Here is a 21,679-nt window from a genome sequence, read left to right as displayed (position 1 = left end):
TGTTGGTCAAAACAGCATCGTTTGCCAAAAACTAAAAAAAATAGTTTAATAAATTAAGTGTATAATAGGGTGATTGCGTTTCTCTGACTTAGTGTGTTCTATTTACCATCTTAAATCTATGTTAAGAACAATTTTAACAGCGTTGGTTTCCATGCTTGTTTGTTTACCGTTCTTCTTCTTCTCTTTTAAGGCGGATTTGCTGTGATTTTTCTCTTGCTTCCGAGCTTCCCCTGGCTCTGTTTCATGTCACAATATGCACTGTGGGCAATTCCCTCAGGCAAAGTCTGCAGAATTGCGGACTTATGAAAAGGGTTTAAAAAGGTTTCAAAATGTCCACGAGAGAGCCCTCACACACTTGACGATTTGACAGTGGGACAGCTCTAAGCCCTCACAGTCTTACTGCCTCAAAGTCTGTGAGTCTGTGAGTGTGGACATCGGGATTGGGTCGGTGTCCCGGACTTGGATGGTGTTGATGTATTTTTTGGTACTACCACAAGGAGTCCAAAGTTATAAAATCCTGAACACAGCAACTTTAAAATGTTGGTCTCAAAGTAACGCAAAACAAATAATACAATATTGCATAATAATATTAACAAATGTGTGTGTTTTTTTTATTTACTAGGTTCGGGGTGTCCAAAAACCGGGATTTATTATACTTGTGGGGACCGCCCAGCTTTGGGGGACCAAAAGGCTGGATCCCAAAAGTTTAAAGGGCTATTTGAGGGTTAAGACTTGGTTTTAGGGTTCAGGTTAGAGTCAGGGTAAGGTTTATGGTTAGGCATGTAGTTGTAATGATTAAGGTTAGGGTAAGGGGCTAGGCAATGCATTATGTGAGCGACATGTCCCCACGAAGATAGTAAGACAAACAAGCGTGTGTGTCCCATTCATCTTGTATTTTCATTGAAACATAAAATACTTTTTCATGACTCATCTTGTCATCATAAATACTAGGGGTATACATACATTTATCCAGTCAAATGTTATTGTGGATAATCATTATATTAACCATAATTGATCACTATATACTTGCTATAGCATTGGAAGTGTGTATTTGTTAAAAAACAAAGAGGGTGGTTCCTATTTTATTCATTTCACCCTCCGCCTTGGATCTTCATCTAACAATGTTCCTGAGGGAGGTGTGGGTGGAGGCCAGTTACAGTCACTATAGCTGTGTGTCACTGTAATATTTCCAGAGATCTATGGTGACTAGTGATCTAATCAAATCTCTAAACAATTTGATCACTCCCTTCGCCCCCAAAATGATACATGCCCCACCCACATACTGTATTCTGTTTCACACAGAAACACATTACAGAAGCTAAAGATGCTATAACTCATTTCACTGTGATTTTAAGCAACTAGTCAACAGCTGGCAGGAGAGGTGCCGTGCAGGGTCTCATAGGTGCCTGAGCCAGTCTCTCACACAACAGCTTTCAGTAAATCTTACCTGGAGCTCTACCACTTTGTACTGAAAAAGAAACAAAAAAACAATCATGTAAACAATGATGAGCTGCACATAGAATTTGCACATTACACACAATATGCAATCAGTATACAGCTGTACAGCTTTCCCATAAAAACGTGTCAATTTTCTTCTCCCTGTTTATTAAGGAGTATGTGTTTTTACACTTAACACAGTAGTGGTTTTAAACTATAGTTCACAGAAGAAAAATCATTATCTTGTATATTCATCCAAAGCAAACACGTGTGATGTGCATAAAGTTTTTTTTTTTTAAATAAACAGAAGAGCTGGGTAGTTGGCGATATTCACCATAGCTGAGCAAAGAAAAAGCGCAGCCTACAGGAATCCAACTTCCTTAGAAAATCCAAGGAAAGAAAAATTTGGTTCACTTTTTCAACACACCAGACCCACAAACTTTGTCTATACCATCAAGTTCCCAAAGCCTCTGAAGACACCAAATACTTCAGGCTGATTTTTGGGGGGAACGTGTGTATAAAATGATGTACAAGAATATTTTTATACTTGATGTAAATGTGGAGCCATAAAAATGTTTTGAATATTTCACTCGTATCTTGGATGAAGTGTTAGAAACAGCAGCTACATAGTGTGGGATACTGGCATACAGTGTGGGTAAAAAATAAACACAGATTTTAAACAAATTACAGCTTCATTGTTTCTTTGGAGCGGACTGACTACTTTCTAGCAAGCGACCCTAATCATATGACACATTTGAATCAAATTCACATTCAGTGCTAGCAGTTGTGTTTACAGCCTCTCAACACAAACGGAAAAAGCCTTGAGCCCGTATTGATTCAGATGTTTGGGTCAAAAGCAGTGTGTGCCAAATGAACTCTGACAGCATGTTTATCACACTACTCCACACAGCGCTTCACACCCACGCTGTCTTCAAAATCAACAAACAGCCCTCCTTTCACCTCCCACTCTCCTGAACCAAAATAGACCTCGCTCGTCAGATTCACTGACTGCTTGGTAGAAATCACACCAGATTACAAAGTTCACTGGTTGGAATTAGTACACACATCATAGATCATATTTTTTGAAGAGCGAAAAGAAAGAAATAAAACTTACCACTCGATCTACAGGGATGAAATTGGTATCCATAGAGACGATTCGGAACTGGACTTTAAAGAAAAGGAAAGACAAAAAAATTACCGTCAAGTTATTCTCTAAAAATAACACACGGACAGCAATACAGTAACATGAGTAAGGCAAACAGCCCACTTCCCATTGAGTGCCAGCAGGTGGGACGAGGAGGGATACATTACTCGCATGGCACAAAACAACCACTACTACATTTCCCATCATGCAACTCAATAGCATATTTTTGAGAAACCCTCCTTGTCTGGTAAACATCTGTTTGAAATGCAGGCTTTCCATAATCCCCAAGCACAAGCCAACCCTACTGACATCACTACCAAATAGTCATTTTCCCAGAAGTAACAAAGCTCGTCCAGAGCCACTGACGACATTGAAATGTTTTTACAGGCTGAGTAGTGCTAACCATTACGAGTAAACTGAGAAAAAATGATCAAGTATGCCTTTCACTTAAAATTTTAAATGGGGCACTCAAATCAATTTTATTACAAGGAGTTACCCTATTGACATCACCTCTGATGTGGCTTGAGACTTCAAATTATTGACAGAAAGCCTGTGTTACTGGGGACAATGAGTACAAAAAATGTTGCATTGCTTGACCCATACCAGAGACTAAACGTCAGCTAACTTTATGAAAGTGCAACACCAAATTTGTGGAATGCCCCTTTAAGAAATACCTGTCCTAATAATACCAGTTGCTTCACACAGAGACGACAAGATGGCTGAATAATAATAACAATAATAATAATAATAATAATAATAATAATAATAATAATAAGGAAATAAGATGGTTCCAAAGGACACATTGTAATTAAGAAGAAACAGCCCACACTAAATCCACAGAATTTAAAATCCAATCTTGAGAAGTGCAGCAGCTCTTCATAGTGATTCGATTGATGTTTCTTTTAGATTTTAATGCACACAACTTCTGTGTGCTGAACATCATTCCTAAAGTTGTCAAGTTGTGGCTCAGCATTATGCAGATATCATAATGTAGTCCAAAATTGTGCAAGTGCAGCTGAATTGGTAAGCAGTGCAGAGAGGATAATGTGGGCTGGATGAACAGTTCGACTGCAGCAGCGCAGCAATTCTACCACATAAGAGGAAGATCTAACACTTTAAATGTCCTCTTAGTGGACATGGTCAGAGTAATAATAGCACAACATTTAACACCTTACCTGTCTGGCCAGGTTTGTAGATAGGTTTATCAGTCTGGATGATATGGATGAAAGCAGGAGGCTCAATGAGGATTTTGGACTTCTTGCTCAGCAAAGCGCTCTCACCCTGAATAGTGACATTAATGGTGGCCACGGTTCTGGTGCGCACTGTCGGGACCTGAAATACCAGAAAACATGCATCTGTCAGAGAGGACCATGGGATAAATGAATCTTTAGTTTAGAGTAAAAAGCACAAATTGTTTCCAGTTGACAAGTACTTTTCTAGACGGAACATTTTCCTTGTTTGAAGGGAGTTTGCAGTGCAACATCTGTCAACTTCAATGATTTAAAATTAGTGCTTGGAAGCAAATCCATCAGAGCTCTGCTGAAATTGAGCAACAACAGACCTCTTCCACTCTACGAGCTTAACTATAAGATGCCGTTATACTTATGTAGCATGTGTTTTCACTTGCTAATGGAGCTGCTATTACATAACAGGGACTGGAACCACTTCCAAAAGTTGTGAGTGGGTTTTTTATGTGTGTGTTGTGAGACTGTGGGCAGGGGGCAGGGGGTGTCTTCCAGAGGAATGCAGGTACATAGCTAGCCTGTGGCAGAAAGCAGCCTTTGTTTAGTTGCAGATAGACAAATGCCAGACTAGGCCTGCAGCAGGGCCAAACACAGGGGAACGAAGTGAAACTAAGTACTATTGTCACTCAGCTGATTGGGGTCGGCAGGTCGTTTCGCATCAATATGGAGCAAGGCCCGTAAGTTGCATAACAGCGAGCAGTGGTGTAACAGGAACCAGAGCAGTAATTTACAGAGAACCATTGGCGTTGACAGCCTTGTTCATGGCGCCGGCTGGATAATTAAGTAAATAACGACGCCTCTATTTGTGCCATTAGTTTAATGAAGGGCAAGGGGGCGAGGAGAGGAAAGTAGACTGTGCCTGGGAACCTTACGGATGTATTTAACCAATACAAACATTAAAAGTTTAAGATCTTCTCTACCCTGCTGCCACTGAAAATATAACCAAATACAAAAAAGCAAATAGGTTCTAAATGTTTTATTTATCTTAAATGTAATATGACATGGCACTCTGCAAATTTCCAAACTGTGTGTACACATCAGACCTGGAAGTTTAAGCAGCGGTAAAAGTCCTGTTTGACAGCTTCCTCCAGGATGACGGTGTTGCCAGAGTCCATTTCAAGGGCAATAGTCAGAGAGACGGGCTCCGTGGGGCCGTGGATCTGGGCACACAGGGTCTCTTGTTTCCCTCCTCTTACCTGGGAGCTCACCGTCACTGCAAAAATACTGCATGTAGAGAAAGGACACAACATTAGTTTTAAAAAGGATGTGATGTGCTGCAGACCAGAAGAAAACATGAAAACCATACAAGTGCAACAGTAAAAAGCAGCCCAGTGGACCCAATGGAATGGATTTTTATTAAGCTTTTTGTTTCTGTTTTATCATCAGCAGAGCAGGTGAAGTTAATTAGCACCTGTTAAATTAAATTAAGGATAAGACACATGCCATTGGTGTGGAAGACCTGGGTTTAATTCCAACCGTCACATCCACTACTGTGTCCCTGAGACATCCACACTTAACCCCTAGTCGCTCCAGAGGTGGGCAACTTCTGACATATATATCAATTCTAAGTAGTTTTGGATAAAAGGTTCAGCAAAATTATTAAATTAAATTATTATCATCATCATATCAATTAGTCAGATTACTAGATGTAATGTGAAAGGTGTAGGTCATAGTGACGAATTACCACCTCATTGGTTTGGTTTGGCTTCCCACTTGGATATGTTGTCCAACTACAAGAAAACTTTCTCACTGCACTCAAAACATTGTTTTTTGTGGGGTTTTTTTCCTTCTGCCACAGCAGGCAGCGTTTGTTGTGGGTCGGACTGTACACTACCTGCCCAGCACTAAACAGCAGGCAGACAAAGTTAGCGGCTAACTGCAGTAAGCTGGTGAACACGAGCCAGATACTTTTTCTCACTCGAGTTGGTGGAGACCAAAACAGAGCTAAAAAGAAGAGTGAACATTGGACTTCATCAAGTAGCCAGGAACACACAATGAATGCTAATGATACGCTTTGTCTGTTGAATGTGTTAAAAAGTAAATGTAAGCTAATGCATTTGCTATACTGCCTTAAAAAGGTGTTAATATGTATAATGTATTTATTGCTTGTTTCTGCAGCCCCCAAGTGGCCCCAGAAAAGTCTGTTATTACCATGCGGGAAGCTTCCAGTCAGCAAACTGATGCAAAGGTTGAATAATTACAATTTTTAGCACTGTTGCATTGAGCAACAGGCCTACGAGAGGCTGTTTGAGTATTGAAGACAGCAGAGATAACACAAAACTTAGATAAAAGATATCACTCTCTGTGGCCCTGAGTGGCTTCATGGAGGCCTCCTGCAATCAATTCTGCCACAAAGAGAACGGACAATAATTACTTGAATAAATATTAAATTAAAATTCACATTCAAGACCCTTTCTCCATGCACAGCGCAGACATCTGGTGTGGTCTGCTATGGGATTTCCCAGGTTGTGCCGGTTGATTGATCCATATGTAGGCCTATGTTTTTGACGAACCATAACGGCTGATTACAAGGAACACCACATACAAGATTAATGAAATTGTGCAGTGTCTGTTTAACTTAAAGGTACCCTATGGAGTTTTTGATATGAGCACAAGGTTTTTACAAGTAGGTCCCTGTAAACAATGCAAGCTTTGACATAAACCAGACAGGATTTAAAATATGAACATCGGCTTACAATGGCCGGTCAATCAGGCTAGAGTGACTCGTACCCACGGCACTGTGTAAATTCAACCAGCGCCATTGAAAAAGCTTATTAGGAGTTGGCTGTTCACTTTCTCTGGTGAGTATATTTAGTTTTAAGCCTGTTCGCTAGACAAAGTTATCATATCATATCATATCATATTAGTTAATGTGAATTACAGATGCACCTAGCTAAGCAGGTTAGCTAGCTCCACACACGGCCGTTAGCTCCACCGTCTCGTCCAAACATGGTCATGTCCGGTGCCGCTGGTTGCAAAACCTCAACATGGCAGCGCCCTAACGGCCAAACTTGAGGCTTCAAAACGGCAGTCCACTAACCAACGGGTGACGTCACGATGACTACATCCACTTCTTGTATACAGTCTATGGTTATTACAGGTGTGATGTGCAAAAGTGGTCGAGGGTAACTCAGTAAATAGCCTGTGTACTTTATTTGACTATTTCCTTTTTCTGATGCTTTATACAACTTTACTCCATTTAAGAAGGAAATGCTTTTTTTCTCATTACCTTAAGGGTACATTTATAAAATAACATCAGTAATAAGTACTTTTTACTTTTGTACTTTTACTGAAGCATGATTTTGAATAAAGGATTTTTACTTTTAATGGAGTATTTTACGTGGGGGGTGTACTTGAGTAAAAAGTACCATTACCATTATTACTTCTACCTCTGAAAAACATCAGTGTTATTTCAGCATGTTTTCTAAGTAAAGTACATGGAAGGACATCCTAAACAACCCTATCATCTGGATTCAACTAACCACTCTGCTGAATATTCTGTGTCTGAGGCTGGTTGGCACACAGGGGCATTCTGCTGCCAATGAGAAATAAAGGACACATTTAATTGAGTTTTGGGTGGTGCTGCTGAGAATATTGATGCCGTTTTCGCCAGAGAGGTAGTTGCATGATGATAAAAAGTCATTTGACTCTATTACAAAACTATGAAAGGCATCTGAGTCAGGATGACCACAGTGCTATGTCACACGGGCCTGCAAAACAAGGGTCAGAAGAGAAATCAATATGCAGAAACAGGGAGATTTTGTCTTTATAAGTAAGAGCCAACATTTTGATTTTAAAAAAGCAAGACATCTGTTTGGCCAGACTGCCTAAAAGCAGCAGAGCAAAACCAGTCCCCTCCTGAAACTGATAGCTGGATTAACCAAATAACCCCTTATCAGTCATCCCTCTATGTTCCACTTTGACCCAATACTTTCAGCAGCTATGAGCAGATTATTAATCAAATGTTTGTAAGTGGTAGCAGATGGAGGAACTTTGACACACACACGCGAAAACACACACACACACACACACACACACACAAACACAAACACTTGGTGGGACCGCCCGTCTACACATTGCATAACAATCCTGAGGCTAACTCGGACTTTCTGCCTCACCAGTGGGACGATGCTGGATGTTGGTTCTACAAATACGACATGATTTTTAACTTTTTGCGAACTTCATCAAGCAGCTTCTCACGCAAACAATGGCGCGTGCATTTGGCATCTACTGGCGTGACGCACAATCACCAAGCAAACTTTCTCAGACAACACGAGATGCGGCAGTTTGTCAAAATAACTTCTACTTACGTCTCATTGAGGTGGGCCGATGTCGCAGTTTGCAGGAGCGCTGATGCGATGATGACAGCAAACATTTGGAGGACAGGTGCCATGTCTGCGCAGCAGAGTCGGCGCTTTGCAGGCAGCGGGACAACTTGAGCGGACCGGACTGCACCGGAGGAGGACGCGTTCCAGCCTGAAACCCCCACTGCGGGCCGGACTCAGGGAGTGGGAGAGAGACTGAGACGGATGCGCAGGGCACAAAGTTGCTGAAACGGAGGGGGCTGTGGCGCTGGTTTGCTGTTTATACCCCCAAACCACCGCCACCCCCTCCCTGTTTGAGTCACTCCCCCCAAAGTTCGTTGGACCTTTGCAGCCTCCTCCCTATTCCCAAAGGAGTTTCACTTCCCAAAAGTTGAATCACACAGCCCTGTCTGCCGCCAGTCCACTCCTCCAGTTTCTAAAGAACATGAGTGAGGGGTAAAGAAAGAGCAGGTCAAGGGAAGGTGAGAATACAATCACTGTCTGATGCAGGCATGTAGACCATGCAATTTTTAGCACTGTTGCATTGAGCAACAGGCCTACGAGAGGCTGTTTGAGTATTGAAGACAGCAGAGATAACACAAAACCTAGATAAAAGATATCACTCTCTGTGGCCCTGAGTGGCTTCATGGAGGCCTCCTGCAATCAATTCTGCCACAAAGAGAACAGACGATAATGACTTGAATAAATATTAAATTAAAATTCACATTCAAGATTCATTTCTCCATGCACAGCGCAGACAGCTCTACATTCCGGTGCTAAATCAACTAAAGATTTCTGGTGTGGTCTGCTATGGGATTTCCCAGGTTGTGCCGGTTGATTGATCCATATGTAGGCCTATGTTTTTGACGACCCATAACGGCTGATTAAAAGGAAACATACAAGATTAATGAAATTGTGCAGTGTCTGTTTAGCTTAAAGGTACCCTATGGAGTTTTTGATATGAGCACAAGGTTTTTACAAGTAGGTCCCTGTAAACAATGCAAGCTTTGACGTAAACCAGGCAGGATTTCAATTATGAACATCAGCTTACAATGAGAAATGAGAATGGAAACGCACTCGACATTTTTGGTAGAGCTCAATGATACACAGTGGGTTTTGGTGAGTAACACTGATTTGATTTGTTTACAAGAAAACTCCACAGGCTACCTTTAATGTGTGTCAAGCTTCAAAATCAAATTCCTGCTGTTGGAATGCTCATTTAATGGGGTTCGCTTTGATTTGAAAACACTTTAAATAGCTTCCTCTGGTTTAACAACATCATCATCATCACCACCAACCTCCTCATCACTCTACTAACATTAGGATCCTGCAGATGGGGTGAGGTAGCTCTACCACCTTTTTTTGTTGGCAACAACATGTCTCAACCAATAACCAGAGGGAATTGAGTCATTTAAACACACAGTTGAAAGAATCCGGCACAAGGCATCGTGTGTCAAGGACATCTCAGATGAGGCCCGTCGTCCTGTGAGACGCAGGAGTGGCTAAACATGAGGAGAATTTCTGGCAGGATATTAAAAATATCCTGTCTGAAACGCCACACTCCCCCTGTTGATTCTTCACTGTGGACATTCATTTCCATGCAGACGTGGTGTCGTCTGACTTTTCCAGTTTGTAAATACCTGAATGTCTGTACAACAAGACACAGGGCATGTGCTGAAAGTGTACTGTGTTGAGTTTTATCATTCATTTCAGTTATTTGGAGAGCCAGTGTCACTCTTTATTCTGGAGCTGGTATAAAAATCAACAGTCTTCATCAACACAGAGTGTTACGCAACTGCAAACATTCCTCCAGCTTAGGAATATTTTCCTTTTTTTTACCTTACATATACAAATTGTATTTTCTCACATTGCGCTATTATAGTCTTTTTCTACACATTCAAGTTTAAACCAAACATTTGATCCTATGCTGCTAATATAATGTATCATTTTCTACAGAGAAATAAGAGATATTTTCTTTTACATTCACAAGTGTGCACCATGTTATTGCTGTTAAACAAAACCTTGTATCAACCTTTTAGCAATACGTTTGGCAATGTACTTCTCAAATTCTGCAATGGGCTACATGTTGTATATGACACACTATTAACCCAGGAAAAGCCTTCACTTCACACAAAACATGATAAATCATGAAGCTGGAATTCGAGGTTTTCATGCAAAGACAATATATGAAACCCAACAACAAAGCCCACCGAGTATAAAAATCAACAGCACGCAGTTTTCATCAACACAGTATGTTATGCATGCATTCAGAGCTGAAAAAATTACTAGAAACATTACAGCCGAGCGCAAACTAGCAAGTTGTTGGCTAGCTAACCAGCATTAGCTCAACATGCAACCAGAAGTCTTACTTGTGAATACATTAACTGTTTCTGCAAGTGTCTGTAACTTTCAGATCACATGCTGGTAGAGCTTACAGTCAAAATGCATGTAGCTGATTCTTTGCTGAGGCGCCTATGGTTTGCAGGAGGAACCCTATCTGTGCACTATTAACCCATCAGGTGGCTCTAAAACTGTATGTAAGCCAAGCATATCAATTTTGTAGAAATTCATATTAAAGGGTTATTTCTAACTCTGTTACACCTGTTTGCTTCTCTACAGGAAGCGACGTGGGGAGGTGACAGGCTGTCTTTCCTCCAGCTCTTCTTTTATCTTCTTTTATCTTTTGTCTCCTCCTGCCTTTGATCTCTACAAAAGTCAATCAAAGACAGGCCTGAATGGAACGGTAACACTGTACAATATTTCAGTATTTGGTTACACTGACTGTGTGCAGCACTGTGCTTATATCTGTGTCTCCACCGTGCTGCACTTGTATGAGAGGTTTTGTTTTAGGTAACTGCAGACTGAGGTCAGGAACATTCCTGAGGACAATTAACGTGTGTGAAATCTGGGGTCTGGGAGCAAGGTAGCACTTGCGGTTGAAGATTCACACTTTACATGTCCACTAGGTAGATTATTTTAGGACGTAATGGAGCAGAGAAAATAGGAAGGGTGTTTAGGCCTCTGTAGCAGCAATTTAAAGTGATCAAGCTGGCCATTAACAGCAGTTTAACAGCTAATCGTATGGCTTCCATAGTGGCTTTAATGCAGTCCAAGTATCACTGGCAATTGCTTTTATACTTTCATGGATCATTGTTCAAATGAAACAGTTGTAATTTCTTTCTTTCTTTCTTTCTTTCTTACCTATCTTCTCCCCTTCCGTTCCTCTTCAGGTGATTTGAAAGCTTGAAAATCTCCCAGACTGGAGCTTCAAGGTCTCTTTACACAGTGGGACTAAAGTCTATTCTTTTTCACTGTTTATTTTGTACACATGAGTACATTTTCCTCCTAAAAATGGAATGCTGTATTTTTCTTGTAACTGAGCATTTTTCCACTTCAGTTTTCAGTTCTTTCACCACTGATCCCACAGAGTTGCTTATTTCTGACCAAAGAAATGATCAAGCACCACTTGTCTCAAGACCTCCAGAGACAGGACACTGCCTTCTACCTTTGGCGTGCTGCATGTGACTAAAGATTTAGACAAAATCTCCCCTTAAGGTACTGTAACATTATAAATCATTTTCATTTTATAACATTTAAAGCACGCTATGTTTTGTTTGTTTTTTTGTACACATGTTCCTCAACATACATTGTCTACTCACTGCAAAACAACCCCCATCATGTTTATTTCTGTATATAATTAAGACCTAGAAACACAATTTATAGATATAGTATAAAAATCTGCTTGTTAAAAAGGCTTTAGAATGAGATGTCTGCAACATCATACATCACATTTTACCAGAATGCATATTGACAGCCCTAAAGGAAAATTTGTGATCTCGCTTTCAGGTGGGCATGGGCATAGGTGGGAAACCTGCTCCACCCTGCCTCCAGTAGCTGCCAGTGGTTCCTAATTCAGGAATATTTCGCTATCTCAGGGCGACTTATGAAGATACTCTACGTCACATGAATAAAATTTAATATATTTTTGGTAACTGACAGAAATACCAGCTGTTCGTAGCTTTCTTTAAAACATAATTGAATCATATTAGCATGACCAAAAATGGCCAAAACCAAATGATAAATAGTGAACCTGGAACTTTGGAGGAAGTTGCCCACTTTGCCCTGTCGGTAGATCATGTTCTGAGCGTTTCAATCACTGAAAATTAAATGAATAAAACACATTCACAGCACTGCACATCTGAACTGGTGTGTGTGTTCACAGCAGCAGGCAGGAGAGGGCAGCAGACATTCGGGCTGAGACCAGACTGTTTGTTTCATGTCTCTCATCTCCAATCCAGGGAGGGGCTCATTAAATCTGGCTCCCCATCTCTGGCTGATGAATTCTTTATTAAAACAATATGTTCACCCTGTGCTCCTACAGAGATATCATATAAAAGTTCAATTAAGTGGGGCTTGATGATCTCAATCAGATGATCTTTTACAGCTAAAAGCTCCCTCTACACGGTCCACTGGAGCCTTTCCAGAGCGATTGTACACACGGAAAAACAGTGAAGGAACATCCACCAGCGAATAACAAAGGGAAGTCAGGCGCTGCATGGGGATTTAGATGTTCAAAGGAGCAGCTTACGCCTCTGGGCCATGCAGGGCCCTCTTGAGTCGGAGAATGAAATCTGTTGTTTAACAAGCCTTTATTGGAATCCACACTTCTACCAAAATGTTGAAGATCAGGGACAAACAGAAACCCGCAGCGGCAGTACATGAGCCAGCGATGAGCACAATCCCTGAGAATAGCTGTCAGTGAGGCCATATCAGACTGTATGATTCCCATATTGGTATAACAAAATCCACGGGTTGTGTGTGTTTGTCTCAGTGTGTGCAGAGCTCTAGCAGGGATATGTTGAGCTTCAGGTGGTGGATATAGCAGAGAGCTGGCTGCCATTGGTTTCCTCAGTTCTTTTGGCGCTGTAGTTTCTAGAGGTTTATTAAGCACCGCCTTGGTTTGTTTGAGTCCCATGGGAGCTCCAAGGACCTGGACACTGCCTTTTAGCTTTAGTATGCTTTGTTTGATTTAAAAGAAAACTCCCCCTCAGACACTCTTACGTTGTTAGATCTCCATTTTGTGACATGCAAAACATTGTGGAGACCAACACATGGTCAGTTTTTGATGGGGAATTTGTTTTCATTTTAAATTTTACCTTCTTTTCTGAAACCTGAATTGCCTACAACCACTCTACTCACTGCAGAATCACTTACTCTTAGTGAGTCAAGTAAGATTTTTTTAAACTAAGTACTGTGTGATTTCTTTCCAAAATGTTGTCCCAAGTCTAATAGTCCACAGCCATTCTAGTGGCTCTGTGAAGCTGTAGCCTACTTTGGCACAGTGGCGCTCAAAATGACCAGAAATTCTTGAAACAAGTTAATTTACATAAGAAACAAGTTGAAGTTTTCTTACAAGGCCAGCTAATTTTGTGTTTTAAGAAAAGAATGCTTATACAGTACATTTCCCAGAATGCCTTTTGACAGCTTGCGAGAAAGGTGTGTAAACCATAGACTGTATAAAACAAGGTGTAAACTGGCTGTGAGGCAGAGGTTGATGCGTCACCCGAGCTGAGAAATATTACAGTGTTTTTCAACAAGAAAAAAACTGATGGCAGCTGTTTTGATACCATCCCACAGTTCCTTGGTTTACATCCATTACTGTAAGCTGGTAAGTCAGTGCTATTAATCCTAGCACTGAATTAGATTCTATAGAAGTCCTTTAAAAAAAAAGCTTAACATGTAGGCCACACAATGAGTCATTTATATTAAAGTACTGTATTTTTGAAGTTACACTATATAAATCAAATACAGGAAGGTTTAAAGTGATAAATCCACTTTTTGTGAACAGAGCTTTGTATGATGATGAGGCTGTTGTATTTGTGGGTTTCTGTGTATGAATAATAACAATAACTTTAGGTACATGGCACCTTTGAGAAGAGAGTTTACAAAGTGCATTGACAGACAAAGCAGGATCACCCAGAACCTGAATTCTGTGCTCTGGTCTCTCGTTATTTGTGGACTCGCCTGCCTTCAATCATCCCTTGAGGCATGAATAAAGTATTCTGCATTGACTTGAAGTGAAAGCGCGCTCCATCTGAGCCCGTTGCTGAGATGAGCATGAATCTCTTTCTGGTTAACCTCCGACTGACTTACACACCACCGGCAAACCTTCATCTGTGTTTCTGTCTCACCTGCATTCATCTGAAAAACAAACCAACCCCCAACCTCCCCGCTCCTCTGTCTCACATTGCCAGGCTGTGGCTCCTCAGCTACCACAGGGCTCCTGGTGGAGGTGCTGAGGGAGCAGGGAGAACATTGTTTGAACTACAGTAAAACACAGCTCCCTTCAGCTCCGAGATCAAAGGCAGAGGATTACCAACAGCCTGCTGTAATGAGACCACAATGACTTGAAATCGCTGGGACGGCTTGGTACACTCTCCCCCAACCACAACATCGTTACGAGAGACTGCGGTGGAACACCCTGAGAAAGACAACAGTAATCTAGTAATGTGGGTTTCTCCTGATGTAAACTCATCTGCTCTGCTTGATTCTGTGTGTGTGATCTTGCCAGGGAGCTGAAGTGGAGTTAAAAAGTGGAAATTTAATAAATATCTTTGTAATGATAGAATCAGTATTCCTGAAATGAAAGCTGCTGTGCGGAGAAATAACGTAATCTAACACCGTTTTGTCCCTCAGTCCACTGACACTGTTGGATGGCCTGTCTCCGTCAATAAACCTTTTCCTTTGTCTAATTTAATATACAGTATAAGAGTGCGTGTTTAGGTTGCTTTCATCAATTCAGGTCTGTGTCAGTAGGATTTGACAGTTCTTTGAAGGTCAGTCCTGATTTTTGTTCTTTTTAAGATTATGCTTTTGGCATTTTGCCTTTGTTTTGTGAGTGACAGCAGAGACACAGACAAGAAACGCAGGGTGACAGAGAGAAGGCTATGAAATGCAACTCTGATGGAATCAAACCACTCAGCCATAAATTTTTCAATTTGGTGATTTTTTTTTTTGGAAGTCCCATATTCAGCTTTCCATTCGCTTCCAGTAAAATTCTCATTTACGCGGGATTAAATTCAAATGTTGCATTCAATTTTGCTCTGTTTAGAGCCACGGCAGGCAACAGTAGCACTGATTGGTTCCACCATCATCTCTAAAATAAATATGGAATAAAGCCTTAAGTCTATCTGACTTAAGTAAAGATATACAGATTGCTGTTTTAGGCTAAATAAATAAAACTGATTTGACTTGACTTGCTTGTGAGCCAGCGTCTCCTTGCAACCCCTCGTGAGTTGTGAGCACCTAAACTGAAAAGTGATCCCCCCCCTCCCTCCTCCCTGAACACTTTTTGAGGCCTGAACAGATCAAACTCTGCAGTATTTCATGGTAAAACAGCAAAGTCCAAACAATTAACAAGATTTTAAGTTTTTAAAATATTTTCTCTCCCCGTACTCATCTCCTGACCCTTGGGCTGAGGACTGATGCAATAGACTAACAATGACTTAACAGGACAACGATCAAACCTACAGGTTGAATAACATTGCTATTGTGTCGCGGGCTCCTTCCTCCAGTCATTTTGTACAAATACTGAAATTTGTTGTGAAAAAGCTTGTGTTGACTAAGTTGTGTTTCACATCCAGTTGCTCTGCAGTGAATCTGAGGGGCAAGGTAATACAATAAATCCAAATTATTGAACTGCAGTTACACTAAAGAGAGAAAACATATAAGATGAGTTTGCTTTTGGAGAAATGTAACATTTTGAAGTATTTTAACAAGTAAAATAATTACCTTTAACATAGTGTGTGGTGTTTCCTGGATTTCTTTAAACTTAATGAATCTGTGAAATAAGTCAAAATGTTATCATGAAACAGATTTCATAATGAGTCCCACAGTAATCATCATTTCTCCATCTAAAAGATGTTCATGGCCACGGTAATGGGTGAATTAAACCATGTTTATGTATGTTGCTTTTGTAATTTGCATTTGTAAGCAGACACACTGTAACGTTAATTAAAGTTTCAGACTCGCTGTAAACAAATATAGAAATTTACACTGTATTTGACATTGTGCTTTGTCTCCAAACAAGCACTTAGAGGAACTGATAATTCTACTGAATGAGCAGTGATGAAAGCAGACGTGTGTGTCAAGGGGATTGGATTAAATTGTCTACATTTCACATTCTTCCTTGCTCCCTGTGCACCAGTATTATCATCATCATCTCAGGGTCGAACATGTTAATTTAGGTTCATGTTTTAAGCAAATTAATTCATTTGCATTTGTGCAGTTTGCGTGCTGTGTGAGTGTGAAGCAGCCGCTCTGCAGAATTGTTGTAATTACGGCTGGGTTTTGACGTTCCCTCGGTGCCTAGCTCCCTATCTCAGAGATGAGAGGAAAGAGTGACACGCTCCCTCACATGTTCTCCTCAGGGAACACTTATCAAAACAATACACCAGCCATCATTCAAACACAGCCCTGCATACTTTTCCACTTTGAAGTCTCCCCATCCTCTTGTTTTTTTAATCCCCCTCGCCTTTTCTCTCAATGTAATCCCACTGTAACTGCATGGATTCTTCACAATTCAGACCATTTGTTCATCCAAATACAACACTTCATCAACAAATAACAATATGTTGAGACCAACTATTGAATAGGAGGAGAAATCTAAATGGGTTCAAGTGCTGGCACTGCCATGCATCTCTGCCTCTGTGTTGCCAATCCCTGTAAAAAGTTAATGTAAGCAGGATTCACAGGGAGCTGCTGGTGATGAAATTATGGTGTAACTGATACCAATGTGCCATAGTAGAGGAGTGCATGGCCGCTTGCGTCTTTGAAGGAAGCTCTTCCCATCCCGCGATGCACTGCTGGAGAGGGCTCCTGTATGGTTATACAGTACAAACGGACAGATGGAGGGCAATACTGCACAAAAAGCAGGCAATCGTTTTGCCGCAATACAGAAAAAGCCTGCAAGTTAAGGAATTCATTGTGGATTCACTATTACACACAACGCTGAAATCTGTGGACTCTACTGTAAATATACACAGTATACAGTATGGGAGGTTCTTTTTGTGCCAAGGTCACTGAGAATTCAGTTATTTTCAGATGCAACTATTTGTATTTTATTGCTTCATATCTGCAATTAATGATCCAATTTTGAACATGGAGTCAAAATGAAGCAGTGAAATTTGTACTTAACTGTATTATAATTTAAAATATGATTGAGTTAATCATTTTAAATGTGTGTTTTCTATTTAAATGTGGAATGCTTACTAAGTTTTGAGTTTCAGTCAGAAGAGGACTGGGATGTATGAATAAATTGTGTTGATAAATTCACAACTGATCTTAATAAGTGATCTGTTAGAGGTTATAAAACAAATTAGATACAATATTCTTGCAGGGGCATTGCACACATCGCCACAACTTTTCCTGATCTCCGCGACCTGGGATGATTACAAATTCATGCGCGACTAAAGAGGTGCATCATGCATAATAAAAAACTGCACCATCTGCAAAAATAGCAAGACGAACACTGTAAACAATGGGGGTGTAAGGGCTCTGAGGGGGAGGCCGTAAAACCCACGGCTACAGGGATGCCAAAAACATGTTTTCGAGAAGGGTGAGCCAGTGTTGCCTATTACTATAGCAACAGGAAGACCTGGCTGCTTCAATCAGCTTTTGGCTCGTCGGGGAGGCAGAGGATAGGCAGAGGAGCTCCAGCCAGGGAGCCACGCTGAGCCGTCCTGGTTTTACTAATGAGGGCAGCGGGACACGCTGGGTGTCAGCCAGTCTGTCCGACCTCCACATATCCTACCTGTCACACTGCCTGTCATGCTGCACAAACAGCCTCGAGGTCAGGTACAAGAAACACAAACAGGGTGACAGCCTGGGGAGGGAGACGTTAAATACATCTGATTATAGAAAAACTGTGACTATAACCTGTTGTAGGTGTAACACAGACTCGTTATCACATTACAGATGGATTATCACACACATTTCAGAGGGAAAACACACACACACATCATTTTGTTTAAATTGCTGTCACCAGAGAGCAGCAGGTTATTGTCCCTGTCTGTAAACTTGACTACATCATCTGCCAGTTTTACTCTATTTGGCATTTGGGACCAATCAATCTGGAATCAGCGTCTGTCCTTCTGCAGCTGGAAGTGACAGTCAGCTATATTTGGAAGATTTTTAAACACACCCACGTCGTGTGTTTAACAAAGTTAAATTTTCTTCTGCTTGCTGTCACTGCAGTTGTCGTAGATGTGTCTTTCTGTGGTTGATTAAACCTCATGATTAAATGAACATCCTGTTTTGGGAAGCCCGTTAAATGATAATGATGTTGTAACAGAGATGAGATTTATAACGGCGTCAGAGTGTGAAGGGGCAGGTGACATTTTACGGTGAGGCATAAACACACACACACACACACACACACACACACACACACACATACACACAAGATTTCAGGTTTTGATACTTTCATTAAGGATCCCACCAGTTAACATATATAAGCAGTATTTAGTACAAGAGAAATAGGAATTCTTTAAAAAGAATTAAAGATAAAATGGATTTTACACAACTAATTACATACACTCAAAGAAGTGCTTTTAGCCAGTCAGCCTTCTCTGTAACAGCATCTAAACAATAGAATCTATTGCCAGTGCTGATAAGAGAAGCAAATACTTATCGTTCTTTCACTGGTCAGCTTAAGAAGTGGCTAATTGATAATCAGATATGTGCACATTAGACTGAATGCCTACTGAGATTTGTTGCTTGTTTGCAGATTGTCTTTTGTCAGTCTTTTTCATTTCTTGTTATGTTTTGCCTATGCTGTTTGTTGATATGTTGTTTGTTACTTATTGTTGTGTGGTGTACCTGTTTTACTACTATTTCTGTATATATTGTTATTACTTGTGGACTGTAATAAGTCATTTTATGTCATTTTAAATCTTTATTTTAGGTTGCCCTCGTAATAACTGGCCAGGGACAGATGAAAATTAGCCTGTTGAGCTAACTCTGACTCATTTACAGTTATTTCACTGTTAATTAATGAGCACTGTCCCTGTCAAATAAACAAAAAAATGAGCAATATAAGCATTTAATAAATGGTTTAAACACACAATAATGTCGTTGGAAGCAGATTTAAGGACAGCTTTAAGTGTGTATTAATGCACACTGTTTTATAAGTTCTCCTATGACGACTTTCTTTCTGTTGTTGCAACTGTGTTTCAATATATTGTCATTCATTATCTGTTCATACAGCGGCCTCCACACATGGGTGCACACAGCAGGAGATGTTTTTAACAGACACATTAACAAACACTCAGATTACAACCGCATTACAGTCTGTTATAAACCATTTACTAAAAGCTTTTTTACTGCTTAGAAATTTTAAATGGGACTTCAATCATTGTAATGATTATTATTATATTTCACTTATCTATTCTGCTCACTTCACAAATCATTGAACAATACTGTACTAGAATAGACAGTAGTGAGGTGGACAGTTTACAAAGCCACATCATTATAAGGCAAAATATCTTTAGAGAAAAATGTATTTATTTATTTCAGTACTATTCAGCATGCTTCATGGCATGAAATTAGATTTTTTTTTAAGATTGCCAAAGCTTCAAGATAAGATGGCACTGTTATTGATATATATTGATACATGTGCATGCGAGTGTGTGTAAATAAGTGCGCTCCCCAGCAGTTTTAAACTCTTAACTTTGCTGACCACTCAGTGTCTCTGTGAAAGACTACAGGTGCCAAGCATAAAAGAATCGAGTACAAACATTCAATGCCGGGATGGTTTAATATCTCTCGTGACAACAACACTCCTGATGTCACTTTTGCAAATGAAGGCTGGGGAGATTTCTTAAAAAGAGAGTATAAACTGGTCTAATAAAAGTCCGTGGTTGCACATATCAGGGGGCTTACCAAAAAAACAAAAGAGTAGCTAGACGGCTAGCAAACTTCTGTTCCATATCAGGTGTAACAGGTGGCACAGGCCTTTTTTCTTTATCCTTGAGTGTCAAAGAATGTATTGAACCTCTCTAGATGTCTGAACCTTGTAATTTGCAGATTCAAATAAAGCATTTAAAATGTGTGTTGTGTGTAGGGCTGTCTGACTCCTCCTGTCTACTCCTGTGTGGATTTTGTTTTCTCTGTGTGTTTGCTGGGGCTTCTTCTACGCTCAACAAAATATATTACTGTTATATAAAAAAATGTATGTAAGGTAAAAATATACTTTGGATGGGCCACTGCAGAAGGGGAATTACCAATGGAGACTAACGAAGCATATAATAAATGCAAATTAACCTATTTATTTTTATGCAATATCTGATATATATTAAAAAAATTAACACACAAGATTAGATTTTACACACTTAGACGTTAAGTTTAAAGACCTCAAGAATAAATACTCTATAATCCTGTGTACTGTCGCCCATGTATTTATGTCTGAAGCGTTAAGAGAAGCCTCACATGGTGCAATAAAGTGATAAACTTTATTATCTACAAAAAAAGTTTGATAAAAGGTCTTTAAGTGAGTTTAAGTTGCAAAGTATTTGTGTTAATAAATCTTTTGGTTCATGCTGAGAATGTATCTGAAGTAAATGCACAAAGGAGATCACACCATGTACAAACTAATGGAAGTGATGATAAAATATGGGACCATACAGAAAATAAACATATATGGAATTGTAATTGATGTTTAAGTGTCTGTTTTTCTCATTATGATCCCAGCCGGAGGTCATAGTGTCTTTTCACGAAACATCACTGGTTATAATATCCAGTAAACCAGTCCCGGGTTGGTGCTAATGTGTAATGATTAGCGATCAGTGTAAGACAGATAGCAGGCCAATAGAAATAAAAAAGTTTCCCCAGATAAACCAATGGTGTGGCCACATTGTTACAGCGCTCAGCGAATCCCCTGCGGATCTGATGCAACAGGGCTGCAACTAAAGTTACACCTTCGAACTGCAACACGATGTCCTTCCGCTGCGGCGCTACGGAAACTAGTCCCGGCTGTACCGTCTGATGAATTATCGCTCACTCTTCTTCACTAGCTCTGTTTAAAAGTGTGTTTAGAGTTTTATTAATGCTTTTGACGGGTTGTTTTTTTTATTTCGAGTGTGATTGGGCCGTCCATATTTTTCTATCACTGACTTTTTTCCAGCAGGCAACAAACTCGTGTAGGCTACATTTGATGATATTACTTGAATACTTTCTACAGCATCTAAAGAAGAACAAATGCTATACAAACTACAAGAAAGTCAATAGCGATTTAACATTAAATGTTCTTAATTTATTTCTATCACCATCCCCGTAAATATAAAAAGTATGAAATTTATACAATAAGATAAATTTAAAGAAAAAAATATTATTATTAAACAGCAGAGGTTAGAAGAGTGTGTGTGTGTGTGTGTGTGTGTGTGTGTGTGTGTGTGTGCGCGCGCTCTGGATAGTGGGAAAGTCCCCTGGTTCATGACGTAACGGCCGGGTGAACTCTGTAAACTGCGGAGTGATTCCGTCCTCTGTGAGAAGGT

At 40.2% G+C, this 21,679-nt stretch overlaps 1 protein-coding gene and 1 long non-coding RNA gene across 4 annotated transcripts in view; one reads left to right on the top strand and one right to left on the bottom strand.

The window, feature by feature from the left end:
• The window catches only part of LOC123985860 (alpha-2-macroglobulin-like protein 1), a 34,509-nt gene extending 26,119 nt beyond the window's left edge, over positions 1-8,390 (bottom strand). For all 3 annotated transcript variants that reach the window (XM_046073806.1, XM_046073808.1, XM_046073807.1), the window contains exons 1-5: positions 8,136-8,390; positions 4,869-5,049; positions 3,757-3,913; positions 2,552-2,604; positions 1,448-1,468 (exon numbers count right to left, since the gene is read on the bottom strand). In XM_046073806.1, coding sequence (XP_045929762.1) covers positions 1,448-1,468; positions 2,552-2,604; positions 3,757-3,913; positions 4,869-5,049; positions 8,136-8,218 — 495 coding nt within the window. In that variant the 5' untranslated portion in view covers positions 8,219-8,390. The remainder of the gene's footprint in view (positions 1-1,447; positions 1,469-2,551; positions 2,605-3,756; positions 3,914-4,868; positions 5,050-8,135) is intronic.
• On the top strand, positions 7,927-16,308 carry LOC123985880. Its single transcript, XR_006828766.1, has 2 exons — positions 7,927-11,684; positions 12,352-16,308. It is a non-coding gene; the product is annotated as an uncharacterized LOC123985880 (long non-coding RNA).
• Positions 16,309-21,679: the final 5,371 nt, after the last annotated feature.

This window comes from Micropterus dolomieu, linkage group LG17 (genome assembly GCF_021292245.1).
Source record: "Micropterus dolomieu isolate WLL.071019.BEF.003 ecotype Adirondacks linkage group LG17, ASM2129224v1, whole genome shotgun sequence".
NCBI lineage: Eukaryota > Metazoa > Chordata > Actinopteri > Centrarchiformes > Centrarchidae > Micropterus > Micropterus dolomieu.
This window is presented reverse-complemented; position numbering and strand designations above follow the sequence as displayed.